At 40.2% G+C, this 21,728-nt stretch overlaps 1 protein-coding gene across 8 annotated transcripts in view; it reads left to right on the top strand.

Moving 5' to 3' along the window:
* Positions 1-21,728, top strand: part of RGS6 (regulator of G protein signaling 6) — a 303,061-nt gene that overhangs the window by 68,316 nt on the left and 213,017 nt on the right. The window contains exon 1 of one of the 8 annotated variants that reach the window (XM_075425181.1): positions 999-1,022. The exons of the other annotated variants lie outside the window; for them this stretch is intronic. Within the exon in view, the coding sequence (XP_075281296.1) occupies positions 1,002-1,022 (21 nt within the window). The 5' untranslated portion in view covers positions 999-1,001. Of the gene's footprint in view, positions 1-998; positions 1,023-21,728 lie in introns of those variants that run through there. 8 annotated transcript variants of the gene reach the window in all.

Genomic DNA, 21,728 nt, shown 5'->3' with positions numbered 1-21,728 from the left:
ATCAACGTGGCTGGCTATCATAAGGTTAACTAGGGGTCATCTTTATGACCAGCCAGTCACCTAGTGGTTTATTCTGTAGTTCTGGTGTGCTGTTCTTACCAGATACATCAGAAACTGCTAGCCAAATATTGGAATTATTAAATGCACAGAGCTCTGGAGTGACGCAGTCCAAGTCACTTTACTGTTTCAGGTAATGAACCGTCAGATCAAAAATGTACATTTATATTACACGCTGAGAGCTGATGGATATCTTTATATCTTTATACAATTGCCTTCCTTTATGAAGGTCTCTCATCTCAGTAAATGCGTGGATACATCATTCTGTAAAGTTTTGAGCTATTTTTGTGAGTATACTTTTATGTCTTCATTTTCCTTGTGCACTGTCATTCCCAGTATAGCATAGGATCATCAACAAAAGCACTTCATAAAAGAAATATAGAGGGATTAATAAGTAATGGCATACTCAGAATTCAAAATGAACAAAGATTGAGCACTTGGATTTCTGTATCATTAACTCAGGCAATTTCAGGGAGAAGATACTGCATTGGTTAAGCTTGGAGAGACCAAAGGTGTGCCTACAGCAGACATATATTATAGATGATTTATTTATTTGGTTTTCAAAAAGCCTGTAAAACAACTTGCAGTATGAGTACTGTAAGTTTGCCAGTTGTTGGCATTTAACACTTCAAATACTTTACTTTTTCTCTAGATACCTCACTTGGTCATGTTGCCATCTTTGAATGTGTGGGATGTCGTGTTTGGGATTTTCTTTTTCATCTTTTTTTTTAAGACTGCACTGCATGAAATGAGATTCATGTTGTTATGACATTGTTTACTTTCATCTTGCTTAATTATAGGATAATGTTCACAGTGGAGGAGTATATGAGGCAGTGAATGGTGTTTGCAGGTGATTAAATGTACGGTGAAGCTAAGACACTCGATAATTACAAAACCTGTTGCCTGTGATTGTATTCCAGCCCTGCAAACATTATTCACCTTATATGGAGAAGAGCAAGAAAAAGGTAAACTGCAATGATTTTTATGCCTTTTTCGAGTGCTTGTATTGCTTTTTCTTTTCACTTGTCTTGGGTGCTACTGTAAGGGCAGGTGTATATTTAAATGTAAATATACATTTAAAAGTTGAAAAACTTCCCTTTCCGGTTGAATCTTTTAAAGTTTGGTCCTTGCCTGAATATGAAATTGATTCTTCTTAAGCTGGGGAAAAATTGTATTCATTCTTAATAGGTTATGGTACATTAAATTTGCACTTTTACTAGGAAAATACTCAGTTTCTCAGTTTTGAAAATTCTGTAATCCTTTTGCACAGTTCCATACTCATCATACTAAAATCTGCAAAGTTATCAAGGACAGCTGGCAAAATGGAGTGGGTGTATGGTGATATTTCAGATACAGCATGTGACCACGTGGTTAGGCAGTGTATGGCCCTCAAAAGGGAAACATTGAGTGGTACACAGCTTTAGCTTGAGATGTTTGGTAACAGGATTGCTGGAGTAGCCTTAATACTCTCATAACAATTGATTTTTTTTTTTTAAAGCTTTTTCACTTATAGAAATAGCAATGCATTATGCTGTAAGAAATGATACCTTCTATTTTTACAATTAAAGCTGCATTTCAGCTGACCTGGGGAAAGGTGACCTTTTTTGGTGATGCCCATCCCTTTTTGCCATCCAGTTAGGTACATGCCTATTTATCGTCCTACTGGCTTGAGAAATGATTCAGTGGCTGCTCCAAATACTGGAGAATCATTCAAGGAGAACTCGTGCAGGAGGTGGGGTGAGAAGTCCTCAATCTCCAGGGCCACATCAATTTAAGAATTCAATCCTGCAACCTCCACTTTCTGTGGGGAGGAGTAAGAAATGTGTAATTTCCTGTTTATGTGGTACCATATCGTACTTATCTGTTACGTGTCTGTCTCTATTTATATCAACCAAATTAGTGTTTTGCTAAATTTGAGCCTCCTCTGCTCTTCTCTGGCTGCCGGGGCAGGGATGGGTGGGAGAAATATTGTTATTTCTAACTGTGTCTAACTTCAAACCCTGTGATGCTTTGATTTGGGGAACTGTGGAAGGTTTCTGTTAGGGAGTAAGCTCTGGCTTTCAGTGTACCTGGTGGAACTTGTGTCATGACTACAGAACAGTCCAGTACAAATTGAAGGGAGGAGGACTACCTATTTCTAAGGATAATATGCAATCATTTTGCATCTGCTACAGATTATTTTTCATTTTTATTGTCTTTGGAATACTTTTATTGTGCATCAACCAGGTATGAACAGCTCATCATAGCTGGATGCAATTACAGGCGTGATTCATTAACACTAGTGGAGAGTGTCCTTAATGCTTTGTTTGCTGGGGTGGAACAGAAAAAGTGGGAATTGCGCAGTGACACTCACTGTCTGTCCGACCCAATTTTTTTTTGTCATAGCAACAGTGATGACACAGAACATTAAAGTAATCCTCATTTTGGAGGTAATTTTTAACAGGGGCAGTGGTGCCAACAGCTCAATGGGCCTTTGATCTTCGGGAATTGCTATTTTTTTACCTCCTCAAGTACTGTGCAAAACTCTGCTGTGGGAGTGTACTCTCAACTGCAGAAATCCATCACAGAGGAGGGAGCATCAAGGGACAGAGCTGATCACTAATTAAATCTAATTTACCTAAGGTATATGGAACCAAATTATTCTCATTGTTAAAGTATGCAGACGAATCTGTAAAATGGATTAGTAATCAAAACTGATTTGTAGGTTCTTTTCCCATCCCAAAAGGGAAAAAGACAGAGGAAAAAATGAGTTGGGGTGGTGCTGTTTGTTTAGTTTTGACCAGATTCCCAAATTTCAGATTTGTAGTTTCATCTATAGAGAGCTTTTGCCTATTGCTTTCAGTCATTCCCCTCCCTGTGCATTTTATTCTTCTTCCTAGACCTTTTACCAGATTATCAGCAGTTTCATGCACTGGTGTCTGCTTTGGGGCCCAGTGAGCTTTTAGCTGAACACGCTTACAGCTCCTTCTTGGGCACCACACAGCCACGCTGAATCTTGTAGTTCTTGTTAAATGGTGTTGGGTACTTCTTTGCACGGAGTCATAGCACCAAATAGGAAACCTTTAATCAGTTGCGAGGGATTTTCTTTCCCCTCTGGCATTTTATCTCTCTTAACAGCTCCATGCACTCTGCAGAGTTTGTTAGCTGACTTTTTTTTTTTTTTTTGGTGGTGTGTGTGGGTGGTTGTTTTTTTGTTTTTTTTTTTTTCACATGACTTACTGGAATGAGACTCTACTAGACCCTCTAGAAGGCTTTTGCCTGTTTTTTGTCTCCTTAAAGTAAGAATTTATCACCCATTTCTACACCACCATCCCAATTATAACAGTAGCGTACCGAGACATAAGCAAATAATTAGTAACATAGAGCTGCCTGGAAAGTGAGAACATCTTTTCCTATGCAGGAAAAGAGTATAACTGTACCATTTGCCCTAACCAGTTTGAGACTGACTGCCCTTTTAAAATTAAGGTTATTCCTAAAAATATAGTGCTGTTTTGTGAACTAGTTAAAATGACATACCGAAGTTGTACATCATACAATGGAATGCACTTTATTTCTGATACTGCAAAGCCAAACAAAGAAGTCCTTAAAAGAGTGAATTGTATCGAGCAGAGGATAACTTTGCCTTGACTTTCTGTGTTTTTAACACCTTCTATTGTTTTAAATACAGTGGCAATCTCAGTTATTTACTGACTGGTTCCAAAATTTGGCATATTTTTGTGGTAATTTCAGTAAATAGATTATTTATTACATTTTAAGACTAGAAAGGGCTGTGAGGTGAGCTGATTTGACTACATGTGTATGACAGGCAAAAGTGTGTTACAAAATTACTTTCTTATATTAATCCCTAAATTAGACTAAATCATTCAGTCCTCAGGAGATTAAACAGGAATAGGACAGGAGAAGTGATGCTGTGTAAAGCTTGTTAATAAATGAGCCATTTCAAGCACCGTTTTGGAGGGTAACATTTCTCAGGTAATCACTTCTTCCCACCTTTCAGTGAGGCTATTTATGAAATCTTGAAAGGGTTTTCATTAAAGTCAAAGTTGTCACTGTGAATTTATTGTCTCCAAGTTGCTCATATAATCCTTTCATGGCACAACAGCAAAGCCACCCTGAGAGGAGGTATTTTGGAGGAACTCTGGCGTACGGATGCTGCCATGGATGAATACAATCAGAATGGTCTCAGCAGTGCCTTTTGAGTGCTCCAAACATATCTAGGGATGTAGCTTAACTGCCGGACCTGCTGCACTTCCCATCTGTGCCATTTGGCTGTATCTGGAAGTGACAGCTCATTGAATGACAGTGCTCAAAGAAAAGTCCCTGCAAAAGTTCTCACAGGTGAGTTTTGCTTCACCCTGGCTGTCATTGAACTACTGCCAGCACGGGAGCATGTTTGCATTAGTGACTATTGGTGTTGCAGGAATTGGCAGTGTCACCTTCATCTTCTGTGGGAGCACTTTGAAGTGGCATTGTCTTGCAGTACCTGCATGACTTGCTAGGTTGACACAGAAGAAACATTCACAATGTATGTTTTGTGGAGGAATTCCAGTGCCTTCTGTCCAGGACCTCTAAAGCTCAGCAAAACAAAATCCTTGGACATAGAAGTGGCAGAGGCAGACATATCAGTACAAGTGTTGAGCCTGGAATGGTGCAGGCTTATTTGAGACCAGTGCAACATTGTGTGGATGCTTTATAAGGCAGTGCAAGCACAGATAAACCTTGAGTAGTTCTGGCCTAGCAAAACCAAGCCTATCAGCGCCGAAAGTATATGAAAGATTTCATATTGGGTTTAGGTTTTAGGATTGCTTAGAAACCTTGACAGTACCTATGTGGACATAGTTCTAAAGCACAAGTGACAGTTGAGCATCTCTTACTTCAGGGGATTAGTGTTTGTCTTCTCTAGTGCTTTTATAAACTCCATGAGGGGTGTCTCCCTATATTTTTTGGTGTTTAAAAGCTTAAAAATAGGGCCATTCAAGTTTAACAGGTTGTTACCACAGAAGTAATGGTAGATAGAAACATCCACTGTTCGTTATGCCACAGTGATGAAAACCATGCGATCTGCGGGGGGGGATTCCTGAAGGGCTCTGCCCGTGTGCCCACCCGGCACCTGCAGTCAGCCTGAGCACCTTTTCCTAGCCACACCATGAAATTAATGTGGGCTTCTGCCTGCAGGCAGGACATCGTCTGCTGTGGAATGACACATCTGCTCGGGAACACTTCATTTTTCAGTTCAAAATTAATTTCCTTCCACTGTGGGCACGAGATAACTATTATGGGAAGGTAATGAGCTCCCGGCAGCTACCGCAGTTGTCGTGCAGCGGAGGGTGTCAGACATGGGTTAGTAGCTCGTGTGCGGCTGTTCATCATGATCACATCGCTCTGTGAGCTTTCATACCTGCAGGCCTATTAGTTCCTAACTTCTTTCTGCTTTTACTGAGACCTTAGGCAGAGGTGTATTGCTTCTTTGGGGTGGCCTTTTTATCTAATCTTTTTTAGGGCTAATTCTGAAGTGTTTCCCTATTTTTAGGCTGATTTGTTGGCAGATTGAGCTCTACTCTGTGCTCTGGATAATGGCTTTAGTTAAGACTTTAATTCTAACCTTTTTGTTTGTTTCCAGTTGGAGAACTATATTCTTGTATTGTTTGGTAACAGTTGTTTTTTATTCCACTGCTATAATCAGTGCTTGCTTTTTGAAGCTGTGAGACAGTTTGTAGGGATAGACAAACACTACAGTCACAGGCTATGCTTCCCTGAGTTGTTGGAGCTGAGAGCAGTGTGTGTCTTTATACAAAGACCATAAGGTAGAGGTGTAGGGAAAACATCGCTTTCTGTGGTGTGAGTTCCAGTAAGAAACTAGACTGGGAAAGAAAGAAGCCCTACATCTCCCATTTTCTACTTCAGCATATATTCAAATCACATCTTGCTTATACTGTCTGAAGGATGTGTTAAGAACAGGGTGTATTGCTAAGAATAAATAAGAGTGAATAAAGGCAATTGTTTTGTTCGTTTTTGAAAAGACAGTCTGACTACACAGAATTTTTCAACTGCTACTGAGTTAATTGCAGCTGAGCACAGAAGCAAGGAATTACCTTCAAGGGCTTCAAGGTTTGGGGAAATATTTTGCACAAAGTTTTTCACTTATTTTCGATCTTCCCTAGTGGTCTTGAGTCATTTTTAAAACTGTTCTGAGTTTTAATCACTATAAACGCAAGATTTTCTGATTTAAGCTCTAAATTCTGTCCTATTGTGGGAAGTTCATGCTAGAGGTCTTAAGCGCGTCCACCTCAAAGCTCTGACCAAGTCGAGGTTTGGCTGTGGGAGGCAAAAAGCTCCTGTGGCCACAGAAGTACGAAACTGAGCTTCCAGGGAAGCTTTCATCTACAGACCTCACAGGCTGAATTGTTGGGGTGCAAGTGCAAGCATCTCATGACGTGAATTCTGCAGGGTTCGTTTACCTCTATTTGTAATTCCTCTGTAGAAACAAGGTACTTTAAAAAAGAGGAGCAATCCATTTTTTTTACAGTTTTTCTGTTTGTTTCTTTTAAATCAGTGAACTAAGTGCTTGTCATGTCTAATTCTATAGTGCTGGTTTGGCCTCTGAATAAGTTTTTTTTTTGCCTCTTTGTTAGTTAACATTCATATGGTGCTGTTCATACGCAGCACTAGGCTTGGTGGAGTATGCCTCAGTCAAACACCAAGTCTGCAGTTAGCTAAAATAGTATTTCAGGCATGAGGTATTGTCTGTAGTATGGCTATACATGCAATAAGAAAGCTACACCATGGATTCACAGCTCATTGATTTCACCACAATTCCTACCTCTCTCTCTCTGTGTACTTATTGCATGGTAAGTAGGAGGTAGCTTACTCCGCTTTCAGTCTTGCATTTATAGTAGGGTAAGAGTAGGCTGGATGTTACCTGTTCCCCAGCAGCATACTCACGGCATCCCCTAAAAGCTGTAAACTTTTTCCCCTTCTCCCAGGCTGTATCACTGCCCAGCTGCAGTAGAAACCTTAAAAAACCCCAAACCAAACAACAACAACAAAAAGTTGTAACATATTTGTGAAAGTAAATAATCTAGTCTGGACTAGAAAAGGATGTTTACAGCAGTGACAAATACACATGGGTAGTGCTGCACGACCAATCTCTGTCTTGAAACTTTTGTTGTAGACAGGTATGTTCCAGCTCTGACAAGTCAGTAATCAATTTGTTTTGACAAAACTGCTGTCTGTAGCAGAAGATCACTTGATGACTGCAATGTGTTAACTGTTACTATCACATACTCATGGCTCCTTTCCATTCCTGGCTCCAGATGCCTGATTAAAGACCTTGGATTATTTTTTAAAAAAATGTAAGTTAGTAACTAATAATAAGAAATTTAATAAAAAGATTAAATAAGAATTTGTTGGTCTGTTTTGCTGCCTCAGTTTTCACTTGGTTGTTGTGTTGTGTACATCCTGGGTTTGAATGAAGTAAAAGTTGAAGAGATACATTTTGGACATGAACTGCACACATTTTAGGTTGCATTGCAAAATCTCTCAGAGCAGACCAAATTCTGATACATGTTACAGAGGGAGATAAAGCTGTCGAGATTACAGTAGTAAGTTTCAAAATAGCATTCCCAGGAGACCTTAGCAAGTGTGCTTCCAGAAATTGCAGTGAAACTAGATTACCTGACTAGATATTTATCTAAATCATTGCAGTTCCTGTTTGAAGGCAGACACAACAATAATAAATATTGATTGGTGAAAATTAATCTTCACTTTCAGATTTTTTTTTTTTAAACTTAAACGATTAAATCTGTGTATTTCAGCCAGCCTTTCCACTCTTCTTATCCAGTGTTTTGCTTTTCTGCATACCTGCTCTGGGAAAGAATTCCCCAGATGTTACAGTTCCAGTGTTCCTGCTCTGCTGTAGCTGTGGAACTGCACTCTTATTTCCTTTGGGCACACTACTGCCCAAACACAACAGTATTTGCAAGTAGACAAACATGGAAAAAAAAATTAGTTTCTAAAGAACAAGTTTGTTCGGTGTTTTGCCTGGTGGCCTCAGCACAAAACTCTCAGATGGTGCAATGCTAACAGCTACAGTCTGTGTGGGGAAAGGACTGAAAGATGTTCTGGAAAGAACTGGGTGAGGATGAGGATTAGAGCAATAACAACAACAAAAAAATCAGTGGAACTGACTGGTCCAAGGTGCAAGCCTGTGTGTGTTGAATCAAAACTCTGAATTTCTTCCTTCATCTGTAGCAAGTGCATCCTTTACGGACTGAAAATGTAAGGTAAGATTTCTGTACCCGAACATATTTTTCCATCAAGGCCTCATCATTATTACCTCACATTTTCAAGAAAAGTAGACTAAAGCTGGAAGTGATTCAGAAGAGGGCTTGCAGGAAAGACAAGGATCAGAGAGCTAGAAAGTCCATGTGCTGAGAGTTGATAAAGACACAGAGAGAAGAACTTTCCAGTCTAGTAGAAAGTTTGGCTGTCTGGAAATGGGTAGCTGAAAGAAAATTTTGGCTAGACTTTTGAGGATGTTTCTAAGGAGTGAGTTCCTCAAGAGCTTTCCAGTAGGAAGAATGTGGAATTTGTAACTTCTCTTACAGAACCTAGTCTGCAAAAGCACAGGACTGAATCAATAGACTTGCAAGGTTTCTTCTGCTTTTCTGTCCCTAAAAATACATAGCAGCTGCTGAGAAATCTCTGTATTTGGTTGAAAACCTGTATTTAGTTTTAGTTAGAGGATTATGTGTTGGAAAAATGCATGCGATTCATTTTATATTCAGTTAAATTGCATCCTCTCTATTTTCTACTTTTCCCACAGCAATTTGTATTTTACCAGATCAGTGTCCTTCAATGAAAAAATTGGTTTTCCTGCCCTGCTGTTGTGGGGAGAAAACCAAAGGAAGGAGTCCAGGGCTATAAAGCTACAACTTCTGGCCTGAGTATTTATAATTTTAGAATTTTTGCACCAGAAGCAGGGAGAGATACCAGCTGAAATCAGTTATATACACTTGAATGAGATGAGAGAAATTGACCATGAAGGCTTTTGTCAGACATATTGTGTTATCAGGGGAACAGACAATCTTGACTTTGGCACTTCTGTGTAACTTGCAATCAGTAATTAAAGTTGCGTTTAGCAGTAGACAAGAATAACATTGTCTTGCTGGCAGGCTTGTAGCTAATTGTACTAGTGATCATTTAACTGCTCGTGTGTGCCCACATTTTTCTACCATATACATAAAATATATTTGAGTGGAGTGGCCCTGCAGCATACCACCAAGATGAAAATATTGAACTTCTGAATGCTTGTTCCAAGGGCAATTTCTACTTCATTTTGTAATTTGAGGTTGACTAGGAAGGCAAATATAATAAATCGCTGGTTCTCCCTCTCTATTAGTGACTTTCATTGTTTGCAAAGATCCTATTCCAGTATAGCCAGAAAATGTTTGACCAGCCTAAGCAGGTGATTTAGTGACAAATATTGAATCTGGCTTATACAGTAAAAGGCCTGAGGTCTGCAACAAAACGTGGAAGTTTCTACAAAGGTTTAGCTTTAGAGGTGGGGAGAAAGAGTTCTGTTCAAAATGCTAGTTCATTGAAAATGAGGCTTTTCATGAGGATGCATTGCTTCTGACTGTTTTTTGCATAAGATTTTGAGGTCTGGAATGAAATAGCTTCCTGCCCACTGAACTGAGACAAGCCTGTGACCTTCTGTAAGAATACTTTAAATGCAGTATAACCTGCCAGTTAGGAAGTAGCAGATTCCTGTCCAAATGCATGTTCTGCCTCGTGCAGCCCACAACATTTGACCTCACTTTTCTGTACACCAAGTTCTCCACTGGTTTGTCCTAAACCAGATTTGCAGCTGTATTTCCTACTGTTGAGAGGGGTGAGGTGGAAAGTAGGGGGACTTTTGGGTTAGCATAGGTTATTATGCAAGGCCCTCTCTTCTAGAAGGTGTTGTAACCCTGTGGTTTAGGGCACATCCAAGTTTGCAGATGTGTGTACTCCTTCGTTCTGGAAGAAAGGACTCCAGAGCTTCCTAGATGTTAGACCACAGGTGTCTAACCATTCCTCTTGACATTTGGGAACCTTTCAGATATAGCACGCTAAAAGGTATGGTTTGGAGCTGGCTCAGAGCTATATGGAAGGTGGCAGGACACATTTTTGTCTCCTGGAACATGTCTGTAGTCAGTGCCCTGTGCACTGCAGCTTTTGTGTGACCTGTGAGAGTCATTACCAAGGCTTACCAAAAAGAGTAGTGTGGTAATACAGTGCAGATGTGGTAGAAGTAGTGACTTGTAAGTCAGCCCCTCCTTTCAGGCTGTAAGGCTTCCGTGGCTCAGAAGCTGGGCTCCCCTCTCCCTTCAGAACCAGTTCTCACAGGCCCACCTGCAGGACCCAACAGCAGCAGCAGTTCCTTGGGCACATGTGGACAACGAGGCACTGAAGCCTGGGTCTGCTGTAGAGGTACTGCAGAAACCAGTCCTATTCCAATGGCAATTTGGTTTCCAGATCTGCCAAAAATCAACATAGTGTTTACTGAAAGTGGTCATTTTGTGAAGATACTGTTTTTTCCTCTGTAGGGTTGAAACCACAATTCTTTTATGGTTTAAATATTGCCGCTCTGCACAGGAGGGATGCTGGTTGCAGTATGCTTTCTCTGTGTGAGTTATTTTTAGGCATTGTGGAGAAGTCTGCCCAGTATGGTTTATTTTCTCATGTTTTTACCCGGTGGGGATGCTTAGCAACTCTATGACTCTTTGCATTCATTTTAGATGTAAATGTTATAGAGCTCTGCTTATCCTTTTCTGTGTTATCTGAAGCTGTGATTCTTAAAGTTTGATTGATGTCTCTAATTAGGGACATCTTCAGGTTTTATTTAAAAACCGTGAATAAGCTAGACTCAGAATTTTGGCCCTGTTGTTTGCCAACTTATTTTAAAATCTGTAGATATATTACTGGTGATGTTTGTTTCTTTTAAATTAGTTATGAAGTTCTTTGAATATTTCGTGTTGGTTTGCCCCTTGATTCTCTGACAGTATGGCAATAGTATTGATTTATTACAATCACATAATTTATTTTCTCCTATAGCTCTTGATAAAACAAATACCCTAACTTTTCTGTTCTCACCCTGTATTAAATTTCAGTCCTACCATCATAATCAGTTTTCTCTGGATAGAGCTATGCTGAATATATGCTCTATGGTGGTGTTGCAGTGCGTGTGTTTTTAGTATCCAGTGTTGCAATTTTTCAGTTTGAACCATAGAATTTTTATTCATACTGTCTGTTGTGATAACTCATATACTTTTCCCAGTTAATTCATAGCATTAAATGTACCTTTCTGAATAATTATAATTTCTATTATTTTCACCTGCGGACTTTTTAAAAAATAGCCAAAGTTCTTGGAAAGTCTGGCAAGTCTTGCACTGTCTCTGTAACCAAATGGTAGGCAGGGTGGAGCATCCTGCTGCAGGCTGGAAATCAGTGTCTTTCTTGGGTCTCAGTTTTAAACTGGTGATCAGGTGGACTGTCTGCCTGAAGTACCGACTGCCTGTCTCTCTAATTGGTGGGATGCCAAAGTGGTTGTTGATCTGAAAATTACAGCCATCTTCATAGTGACATTTTCTGGTGAAATTGTTGTGATGCAACACGGCTTCACCTGCTATTGATGTATTTTGTGAACTTGGTCAATGTGAAACATTTTTAAATTTTCCAAAGGTGTTTTTTGTTGTGTTGCTTTTTAAAGTAAGCTTCTGTTTTAAAAATACTTCAGGGGTTAGCTATCCCGCCTGAGATGCTCAAGACTTCTCAGTGGGATTCTTGAAGTCAAGACTTAAAGGAATTTTACTCCTGGACCATGCTCTGCATGCTGAAAAGCAACTGAGGTCAATGTACAAAAGTACATGTCAGTGGTAAAGGTTAAAGCTTCAGGCATTTGCTCTGATTACACAGTAAGTGTGTGGTCCTGGTCTTCGCCTGCTTGCTTGGCACTTACCAGCATTGCACAACATTATTGCACAGCCTGGGACCCTTCTCACATCAGTAGACTATATGGAGTGTAAGCCAGAGTAGGAACTGACCTTGCACACTGACTGACAAAAAAAGCTGTACTTGTGGCAGACGTAACATCTACCAGGTAGGACAGGCTCAAGAGTGCAAGCTGCAAAGCGGGTGTATTCATGGAGTGGTACGGTGAAAGTTTTGTTCTTGCTGAATGCCAATAAGACATGTCATTGGATCTTTCTTTTCAAGTAAAAAAACAAATAAAATCTGTGTTAGCACTCCTGCCTCCTCCCACAAACAAATCTAAATGTTACAAATTGAAAAGTCAATCGCAAAGCAGCGGTTTGGGACATTCTCCTATTTTTAATTAGAAAATCCATAGATTTTTTTACCATGTTTAATGTTCTCTAGGTGCCAGCTGTGTTTAAAGACAGGAGTTTTAATTTGAAATACACTGTAATTAATCCCGTGGAGCAGGAAGAATATATCAGGCGTGAAGGGTAATAGTATTTCTTCACTGTAGAGAGAAAATTATTTCGTTCACTTTCTAAGGAGATTTTACTACGGTGGCTCGTAAGTACTTTATGAAAGAAGCCACAATACTTGTCCTTCATGGTTGAGAAATTCTGTGTTTCCTGGGATTAGTGCCTTTCTCTGATCCGGTTTGTTATCAGCTATTGTGGGAGCAAAAGAGCAGCAGGGGTTTTTGGTCTTTCTGTAGCTGAAAAAATGCCAGTCTTTAAAGGAATCTTTCAGGGAAAGTAGAACATGGCAATTACAGTAACGATCTGGTCCTGGTTTGACGGTGGATGGGAGGCCTTGCCATCTGCTGCAAAGAACAGATGTTTCCCATGACCCACTAATTAAGCCTGCACCAATATCATTAATGACCCTGTTTGTACAGGACAGCGTATTTGCGGGTATGTGGGACCATGTGTCTGGATCAGAAGAAATTGTTCCTTTACCTCTACAGCGATTGTTGGTTTTTTTGGTTTTTTTTTTTTGTTTTTTTTTTTTTTCCAGAAATGCTGGTCTTGGTGACTGCTTGTGTTTTAACTGGCTATGTGCAAATGTTGACTGGACACCTGCATATGAATGGTCACCCCTGACGAAGCGTAAGGAGATCTTTGAACTCCTGCACCAATGATTCATGTTTACGCACACTGGGAGACCAGAAGGGGCCATGGATGTAAATGCAATTTGTAGGGTCCTAAATCCCTCCTTACCACTACCAGAATAGCAAGTGTAGATGAATTTGACCTCTGAAATGTAGGGCTTTTACTGGTCATAATTTCTTTGCACATGCCTCCTTTTACTATTTGGATTTGAGAAGTGGGGCTACCACAGCATGGGATTTTTGGAGGTGTTGTCAGCACTGCGCTGTCGCTCGGGGACCTCCTCTCACGCTGTTGGAGTCTGACTGTTGGGAATAGTCTGATCAATCTGTGTTTGGAGTACCTTAGAGTGAATTCTAATGCACGGGCATGGGGGAATTCTTTTAACCCTTTTAAGGGAGGATCAGCAAGTTTGAGATGGATGCAGAGTCCTTAAGATAATAATCATTGCTTCTGGAGGAGTTAGCTGGAGAGCTGTCTCTTCCCTGACTGCACAAAGATTAAAAAAATAGAAATGTCAGAGTAGCCTCGTTGGCATCCAGAGTGAATGAATCACTCCTAATGCTGCTAATAAGCTAATTCTGCATGGACTTCTAAGAAAAACATCAAAGACAGTGTTGCTGTTTATCCAGGTGCCAAGAAAGAGCTTTTCCATGACACTGCTACTCTGACTGAGGGTACGGAGGAGTGTCATGCTTGCTCCCTATTGATATTGAAATCGTTACATTCAAATGAAGCTTATTGAATGCATTGCTGACACAAGCAAGGGAACTACACCACCAGTTTGACAACTGCTCTGTGATTTTTAGAGAGGATAAACCACAGACAAGAAATGAACTAAGACAGCAGGAAATTAGGAAGTGTTCCCTGATTTTCCTAAACAGCAAAGATAACATTCTCCATGGGATCTGTTCCATAACTTGTTGTTATTGAATGTTTCTTCTTTTTCACACCCTAAAAGCACCTTGGCCTTCTGTATCACTTAGTCTTTATGTCTACACTGGCTGGGCTGTGCGTGGTGGTGACTGTTGGGCACAGGCGCTGTCTCCTTGGCACAGTTTCTGCAGACCCGTGGTGGCTGGATTCACCATGTGGCTGCGTGTGTTCTTCAGCAAACGTGAGGCTCTTGATTCGCTTTTGAAGGGAAGATTAATTAAAGACACAAAGCCGAGTGAAAGGCGATATTTGAAAGGTTCTTCCAAAGTCCTTGTAGATTTCTTGAAAATAAATAGTTTTCTATGGAAGAGAAGTGTAGTAATGCTTATCTATGTGGACTTTCTAAAAGCATTTGAAATGCGGATGCGTGGGATAGGATGGAGATTAATATGAAAATTAGAAAGTGGGTAAGAAATTGGTTACCTGAAAAGATGGCACTGGATCGTTTTGAAAGGAGGTACTGGCTAGGAGGAAGGTTACTAACAAAACTTGTGAAGAACCAGTTTTGGGAGCAAATGTAGTCAGCGTTTTCACACATAGCCTTTGAGTAAAATCAAGGAGTGTGTTTAATGCTGGCCGAATTAGTAACAGTGTTATGACTATTTCATTTTAAGCTATATAATAAACAAGTCTTTTAGTTAGGCTTCGGTAGTTTCCTGAAAGGTAGTACTGGAAAGGCTCTGGTCAAATAGAAAAAGAAGAGAGAACAGCGGCTTTCAGGTTTCAGCTGTGGCTTCACTAGAATGCTGGGACTAGAAATGCATATAAGAGTTTTTCTGGAAGAGATGTAAGCTGTGAGGATATAGGAGAAAATTTTTTTACGTCAACCTCCTAGCAAAAGTGATGAATTACGTGAAATATTGACTATTCAGTAAGCCTGAAAAGGAATGAGTAGAAGAAATTTGTTTTCTTCCATGATGTACAAACAGTTTGTCTTTCATTAGAGAGCTGTTGGGATGAAACATTTTACATTTGCTGCTGTGCCCTTTTACATCTATTTTAAAGATGTTGTTTCATGGGTTTTATTCCTGTTTTTCTGACTTTTATGTTTTGACGACTTGTGAGTAAACGTAGCACTATTGAAGCAAGAAATTTTGTTGTTGCCTGGTGCATGGAAGCTGTCTGCTAGCACAATCTATGCTTCCATCCTCCAGCTTGTCTCCTTGCTGAACTGTAACATAAGCTGTTGTTTTAGTCCACTGAGACATGACCCATAGTGCCAAATAGATTTTCTCAGCTTGGTGATGTGTGGATTGAGCTCACACACTGTTATTCACATTTCCCTTCAGTAGTGACCTACAGGTGAATTTGAATCTGATCCATGTGGTGAATTGCGTCAATGCTTTATGCTCTCTCTTCTCTCCATCCATCTGTACTCAAAATCCTTTAAACTGTGTTTCAGCTTTTTGCAAGAATTATTGTTGGTGCTTTGTCTCATTAATAATAGAGATGTTAAGTATGTTCACAGGGTGAGTGAAAAAAGTAAATGTCATGGTAGACAAAAGCATTTTCAGCCAGTGGTTTAAATCGAGGATGGGGAACTCCTGAAAGAGAAGAGTAAAATCAAAGCTGCCTTCACCTCTTGAAAATAATATAACACATGCAGAAAGTGGGTTAGATTTTGCAAAAGCAGCTGAGGAAACCTGAGGTTTTACTAGTGCAGGTACTAACTTTGGGAAAGTTATGTTTCTGCTCTGTACTTGAGCTTGCTTCTCTCCAGATCAAGGGATAATATTTCTGAAATATCTGCTGGAATTTAACAGCTTTTTGCAGAATCTTTGAAGAAGCTCAACTAAAGGCGGTCTGAATACTTCCAAATTCAGTGTCACCTTTTCCTGTTGTGAAGTGAGATTCTACTGCTCTAAATTCAGAGCCTGGGAAGAAAGACTGCTTGTACAAGTCAGGAAAAATAAAGCATTCCTAGACACAAAGGGATTTATGGATACATCTCATTAGAGAGGTTCTAAATAAAATCAGTGGAGGGAAGAGCAGAGCCAGCCAGTCTCGCGGTTTGATTTCAGTGTTTCACTCTCATCCCTACGTGTGTATGTGCAGACAGTATATTTTCCGAGTAGGTCTAAACATTATTCATGGCTTTCTGGAGCTTGCTAAGCTCAGGAAGCTTTTGGAATGCAGATACTCCTTTTTTGGAATTCATCGTGTTTCAGTCTAAAATGTTTTTTGATAATTGAATTAGGCTAAAATTTGAAAAAACAAATACCTGAAAAGGTGATATTTTGTCTCTCCCCATCCACATGCATGCACACACACGCACATATGCTATATGTGCATCCTATTCTAGTAGAGACCTGCCTACATAAACCGAACTATATGAAACATACCATAGGTAGCAATAGCAAATACAGGGCTGGAAGGAAAATGAGAGTTGTTCTGGTCTAGCCTTCAAGACAAGATCAACTAACTACATCATTCCTCATCCCTTTTGTTTGACCTCCTGATGTTCGTGGGTGTATATATTCTGAGAAATATATATTCCATTTTTCTTGAGTACTTTGTTAGAAAGAATTTTCTAATGTCTCGCTTGTCTGTGGTGACCCACTCAGAGCTTGCTCACTCTGCCCAGTCTCAAGGGGGATGGAGGAAGGGTATGGCGGGGGACAACCATAACGCCAGGGGCTGGATGGGAGCACACCTGAAGGGAGGGCAGGAACAAAGGACGACGTGTCTATGGTGTGTGGAGTGAGCGGAAATGGAAGGGGGGCTCATGGAAAGGACGGACATGAAATGGCAGAGTGTCCCGGCAATGCACAGCATAAGTGCAATGAAAGGAAACTTTGGCGTCTTGCATGCTTTCTATGCCTACCCCCAGTTTGAATTACTTGGTAAGTTGCTGAAGTGGAAATTCTTAACTCTGTTCCATTGCCCAATGCAGAGTCTTACTGCATCTGGAGTATTGTCTCTGCTGGGAGGTAATTATATGGATTGAATAAATCAAGTTCCCATTTGGTAAATCAAGTAATATAACAAAGCAGATTTTTGACTCTGGTACAATTTATATAACAGAAAAATGTTTTTCATGTGCAAACAGAAAGGCTAAAACAGCAGAAAAATAGAAATATTACAATATTTAAAATGATAAAAAGCATATATATATTTAAATCCAGGGTCATCTTAACTTTGTTTTCACCCCAGTAAATGTGTACAGTTATGTGCCATATTACTGTGGAGTGGAATGAAATTAAGAACACAAGATGTTTATAATTACAAACACATTTTCCTACGTGCAAGCTACTGCTAAAACTACCAGGTGTAAGAAAGAAGGCAGTACAGAAGGAAATTGCATTTTCTTTTTCTTGCTTTCTTTTGTATCACAGTATCTCAGTAACACCTGAAGTGATACATGGCAAAATCATCACCCAGAGATTGTGTGTCTCATTGTGTATGTTTACCAGACACTTAATGTCTCCTAATGTTAAAAAAAACCGCCAAGGTCACTGTTTGTGTCTCTTGAAAAATAAAACTGGGGGTTACTTTCATTCTCTTGAGATGCTTCTCTAGAGGCATACTGATGCCAGTGAAATGGGTAACATCTTTTACTATAGTTTGGAAGTCTCAGAATGTTTACAAGAAAAAATTTTTAAAATCTGAAAAATGGCTGATCCCATTTTCAACCTTAAAAGTGGTGGTGTTGCAAAATACGTTTTTTTAGGAATAATTCTGAAGGGATAGTTAATATTTTATGGCTTACAAATATTCCTCTCCTCACACTTTAGCATTGCCAGGCTCCTAGGTGGTCTGTTTCAAAGGTAGTATTTTTTTACAACAGCTTTTACTTCCCAACTGTATTCTCTGAGTTCTCTCATGATTTTTCCTATCTGCAGGTAAGCTCTCATAAGTGTCCGAACCGAAACAATGCACATTCTTAATGCATATTGCAATAAATGCCTTTCATAATCAGTTTTCGGCATCTGTGGAAACAACACCGTCATGTTTCCAAGGCAGTTAACTCTCCCATCCTCAGATGGGTGGCTGCGGAGGACTGTGCTGGACAGGTAGGAGGAGAAAAGGTGGAGTTGCTGGTAGGAGTTTGTGCTTATTCTACAATCTTACTAGTACATTTTAAATAGAAAAGTCAATGTCTGTGTTAGAAAGGAGCTGTAAGCATTTAGGAGCAGGCAGAAATAATGTGTGTAATCCCAAAGCAGTACTGAGTCGAGGTCAGTTTAAGAGTGTTAGTAAAGGTGTTTCATCCCGCCACTCTACTCTTCCCATTCCTTTTCTTCTTCTCTGCTGCACCCCAAACAAGCACCACAAGCAGGAGGACTCCAGTGGCCTGTGTGGTGTCTGCTGCACCAGTGAGACAGCAAATTCGCAGCTGAGAGCGGGGGGACAGTCCATTCCCTCTCGCAGGCATTGGCAGCATCCGTCAGCATGGGAGTGAGCAGCTCCGGAGCAGCCATGTGGGTGGTTCTGCACGTGGTCCGGCTGCACGTGCTGCAGCACCAGCAGCCTGGCCGGTGGGATGCCTCTTGCACCTCTCCAAAGCATTTGTGCCGTTGATATTCCTACAATGCACAAGTCTTTCTGGATTAATTGTGCCCTTCTGGGATCTGAAGCTCTGGTCTGCGTGCTGGTTTCTTTGTATCTGATTTTTAAGTACAAGTTTACAATGAATAATGTTTAGTATCTGTTCTGGTAATTGTTTATTCTTGTACCTCCTGTTTTAAGTGGGTGGTGGAAAAATACAGTGTCATTATAAATGGAAATATTTAAGCAATTAAAATTGGGCAGTGCTATTTTCGTGCATTTCAAGTGTATGGGTATACACAGATATGTTAGATAAAATGTTCAGTCTGCAGCTTTAGAAAATGACTGTTAGGAACTCCCAAGTCTACCCAAGCAAAGAGTGCTGGAGTCTAGCGGGTGACCAAGACACAATAATCCATTACAGAGATGCAGTTCAAAACATGTGTAGTGAATTCATAGAATCATAGAATAGTTTAGGTTGGAAGGGACCTTTAAAGGTCATCTAGAGCAACCCCCATTTTGCTTTCTCTTTTGCTCTATCGCAGTGCTGTAGTTTGGGGTTTGTTTCCTTCCATTCCCCCCTCAGCTGCAGGAGATATGGCGCTCTGCAATGATTTTTTTTCATCCATAGTAGATAAAGGTTTTAGCTGTAGATAAAGTCAAAACGTGGTCCATTTGAATTATTTGATATGAATCACATTCTTTCCAAGATGCTTTATAGCCCATCCCAGAGCACTACTTTCAGTGAAATACTCTCGCATAACACCAATCAGCATTTGCAGGTGTTTGTTTATTTTTGATAGGGGGAAGGCAGGGAAATTCTGCCTACCGAGTAGGGTTTCATGCTGTACATTGTGTGAGGAAATGCTACTGGGTCTTTCCTTAACAGTCCAGTATCAACTGCGTAGTTTTTATTGCCTGATCTGGGCTTTCTAATCCCAGCAGTTGGATTTTTCCACTCCCTCTCCTCTTTCTTCCACCTAGCAATATATTATAATAATATGTTGGTGAAAACTCAGTTAATGTTCAGACACAATTACAATTGACACCGAGTCAGCTGTGTTATTTGAGGTGGAAGGAGGATATTCTTTGACTGTAATATCTCTTAGTGTTACTACGTCTTAATACTCCCACTCCCTTCTATATATAGGTCCTTCATTAAACCAAAAAGCACGTGTTACGCTTGGTGTTTTGTGAGACATGCTGCCTCTTAGCTGTTCTGATGTAGGAAATATGTTTTTATAAGAAAATCTATTTATTCTTGTTTTTTTCTTTTTTAATTATTCTGTTGTTGTAAGGAACATTTTCTGTGAATCCTGATCTCATTTAATTTCTACCCCCATCAAACATAAAGCAAATTTAATGACAAATTGAGACTGGAAGGGTGTTTTGGCTAAGTATCATGGTATGCTAGTCCTGGCTTTTTCACTCTTCCTCAGATGTTTGCTCCTGTCTAGTGTCAGAGGACTGGTACTGGGCTAGACAGACTTCTGCTTTCATCACAGGTGACCACTCCTGTATTTCAGTGTTTTGATACAACCTTTCCTCTCACCTTCTGGAAAGATGCTGACTCTGAGACATTGCCTGAGATGTAATTTTGATTCTTTGTATTTGATATTTCTTATTTTTACACAAATTATTACGAGTGACTTGCAAATAGATAAGGGAGGAGAATGTGATTTCACTTTAGTGACATGAAAGTCATTTTGCTCAGCCGGTGATTTTCAGATATAGCAGATCAGTGTATTTTTGCTTTCCTGCTGAGCCTTGGAAGTTTTTTCTACTGTAAAGCTGCTCTAAACTGTAAGCAAACTTTTACCGTGTTACACTGGCATTGTTTTGTTTTTTTTTTTACTTCAAGATATAAAAAAGGAAAGAATTCCAAATGACTAGAAAGGAAACATACGTTTTATTTTATAAAGCCCCAAATCTCATTGATTTTGGTGCATAACTGGATTGAAAAAATATTAAAATACAAATTTGACCAGTCTTTGTACTTCAGGGGCTTTCAGACTTGTTCTAAGAATGAGGGGAAAAAAAGGGGGAGTGGGACACAAATAAGGGGAGTGAAAAACAATTATAGTAAAATGACTTATACTTTTAAATTTCACCTCAATTTAAAAGCAAAAATTAAAGCTGACTAAGACAACTCTTAACTGTAAAGGATATTTAGGTTGCTTCTAAGTTATTTACTTCAGTGTTTCATCAGTATCTCTCTTCAGGTTTGTTTCTTCTGTTGCTTCCATAAAGAAATAAGAAAGGTGGATTTTGATTTCTTTCTGTCTCTACCCAGTAGTGGTGGAAGTGGAGAGGTTTGGCACCAAAGGAGGTGAGCTCAGAGGGAGAATTAGGAGCTGGGAGGCTGCAGCAGCCTGATCAGAAATGGCCCTCCTGAGCATGCAGGGCTTCTGCTTGCAGGAGGGAGCAGCTGTGCCAGAAATCCCCTCCCAATTCACTCTGCCAGCAGTCTGTCCTGCCCTGCTGCTTTCCCTGTGTGAGCTCCCTCGTTTAAGCCTAGAGATGGTGACAGTCCAACAATCAGAGAAAACCTGTCTGCACAGGTGTGCTTGTTCTAATACTTGTTCTATTTCTATTCTCTGTGCCCTGAAACACACACAAGTTTCACAGGCAAAATAATAACAGGTGGTGAACTACCCAGAATGTGCCTCCCTCCCCAGTCTTCCTCCATACATGGGTGCGAAAGAATTTGTGTGGTCAAAATTTAACGGGAGTAGAGGAGCTATGCTGAGATTGCTGTTCACTGTATGCTGTAGCTCAGCAATATGTAGTTGTGTGGATGTGGTGGCAGCTCCTTCACTTGCCTATTAAGCTCAATATTTCACAGCACTCAGGACTGTGAAGGATTCAGAAGGGTACCATCTGTCTGCAGAAGATCATGCGTGAGCAGACATTTCTGGCGGTGGGACTGCCAGATAGCTGACCAGAATATATGAGATCTTAAACAGCAGCTGAACTGTTGACTTGCAGGTCTTTTGCTGCTCTGCATTACTGCAACGCTGGGGCACAGTAATGCAGGTCCCCCTCACTGTGCTTTTCAGTGGAGGATTCAGACTTTGGTCAGAAAGATAGCCCCAGTGGCTTCAGGGGCAGCTGCTAAATCAT

Source organism: Opisthocomus hoazin, chromosome 7 (assembly GCF_030867145.1).
Source record: "Opisthocomus hoazin isolate bOpiHoa1 chromosome 7, bOpiHoa1.hap1, whole genome shotgun sequence".
Taxonomy (NCBI): Eukaryota; Metazoa; Chordata; class Aves; order Opisthocomiformes; family Opisthocomidae; genus Opisthocomus; species Opisthocomus hoazin.
The sequence above is the reverse complement of the archived record's forward strand: the minus strand, read 5'-3'. Positions and strand labels throughout refer to the sequence as shown.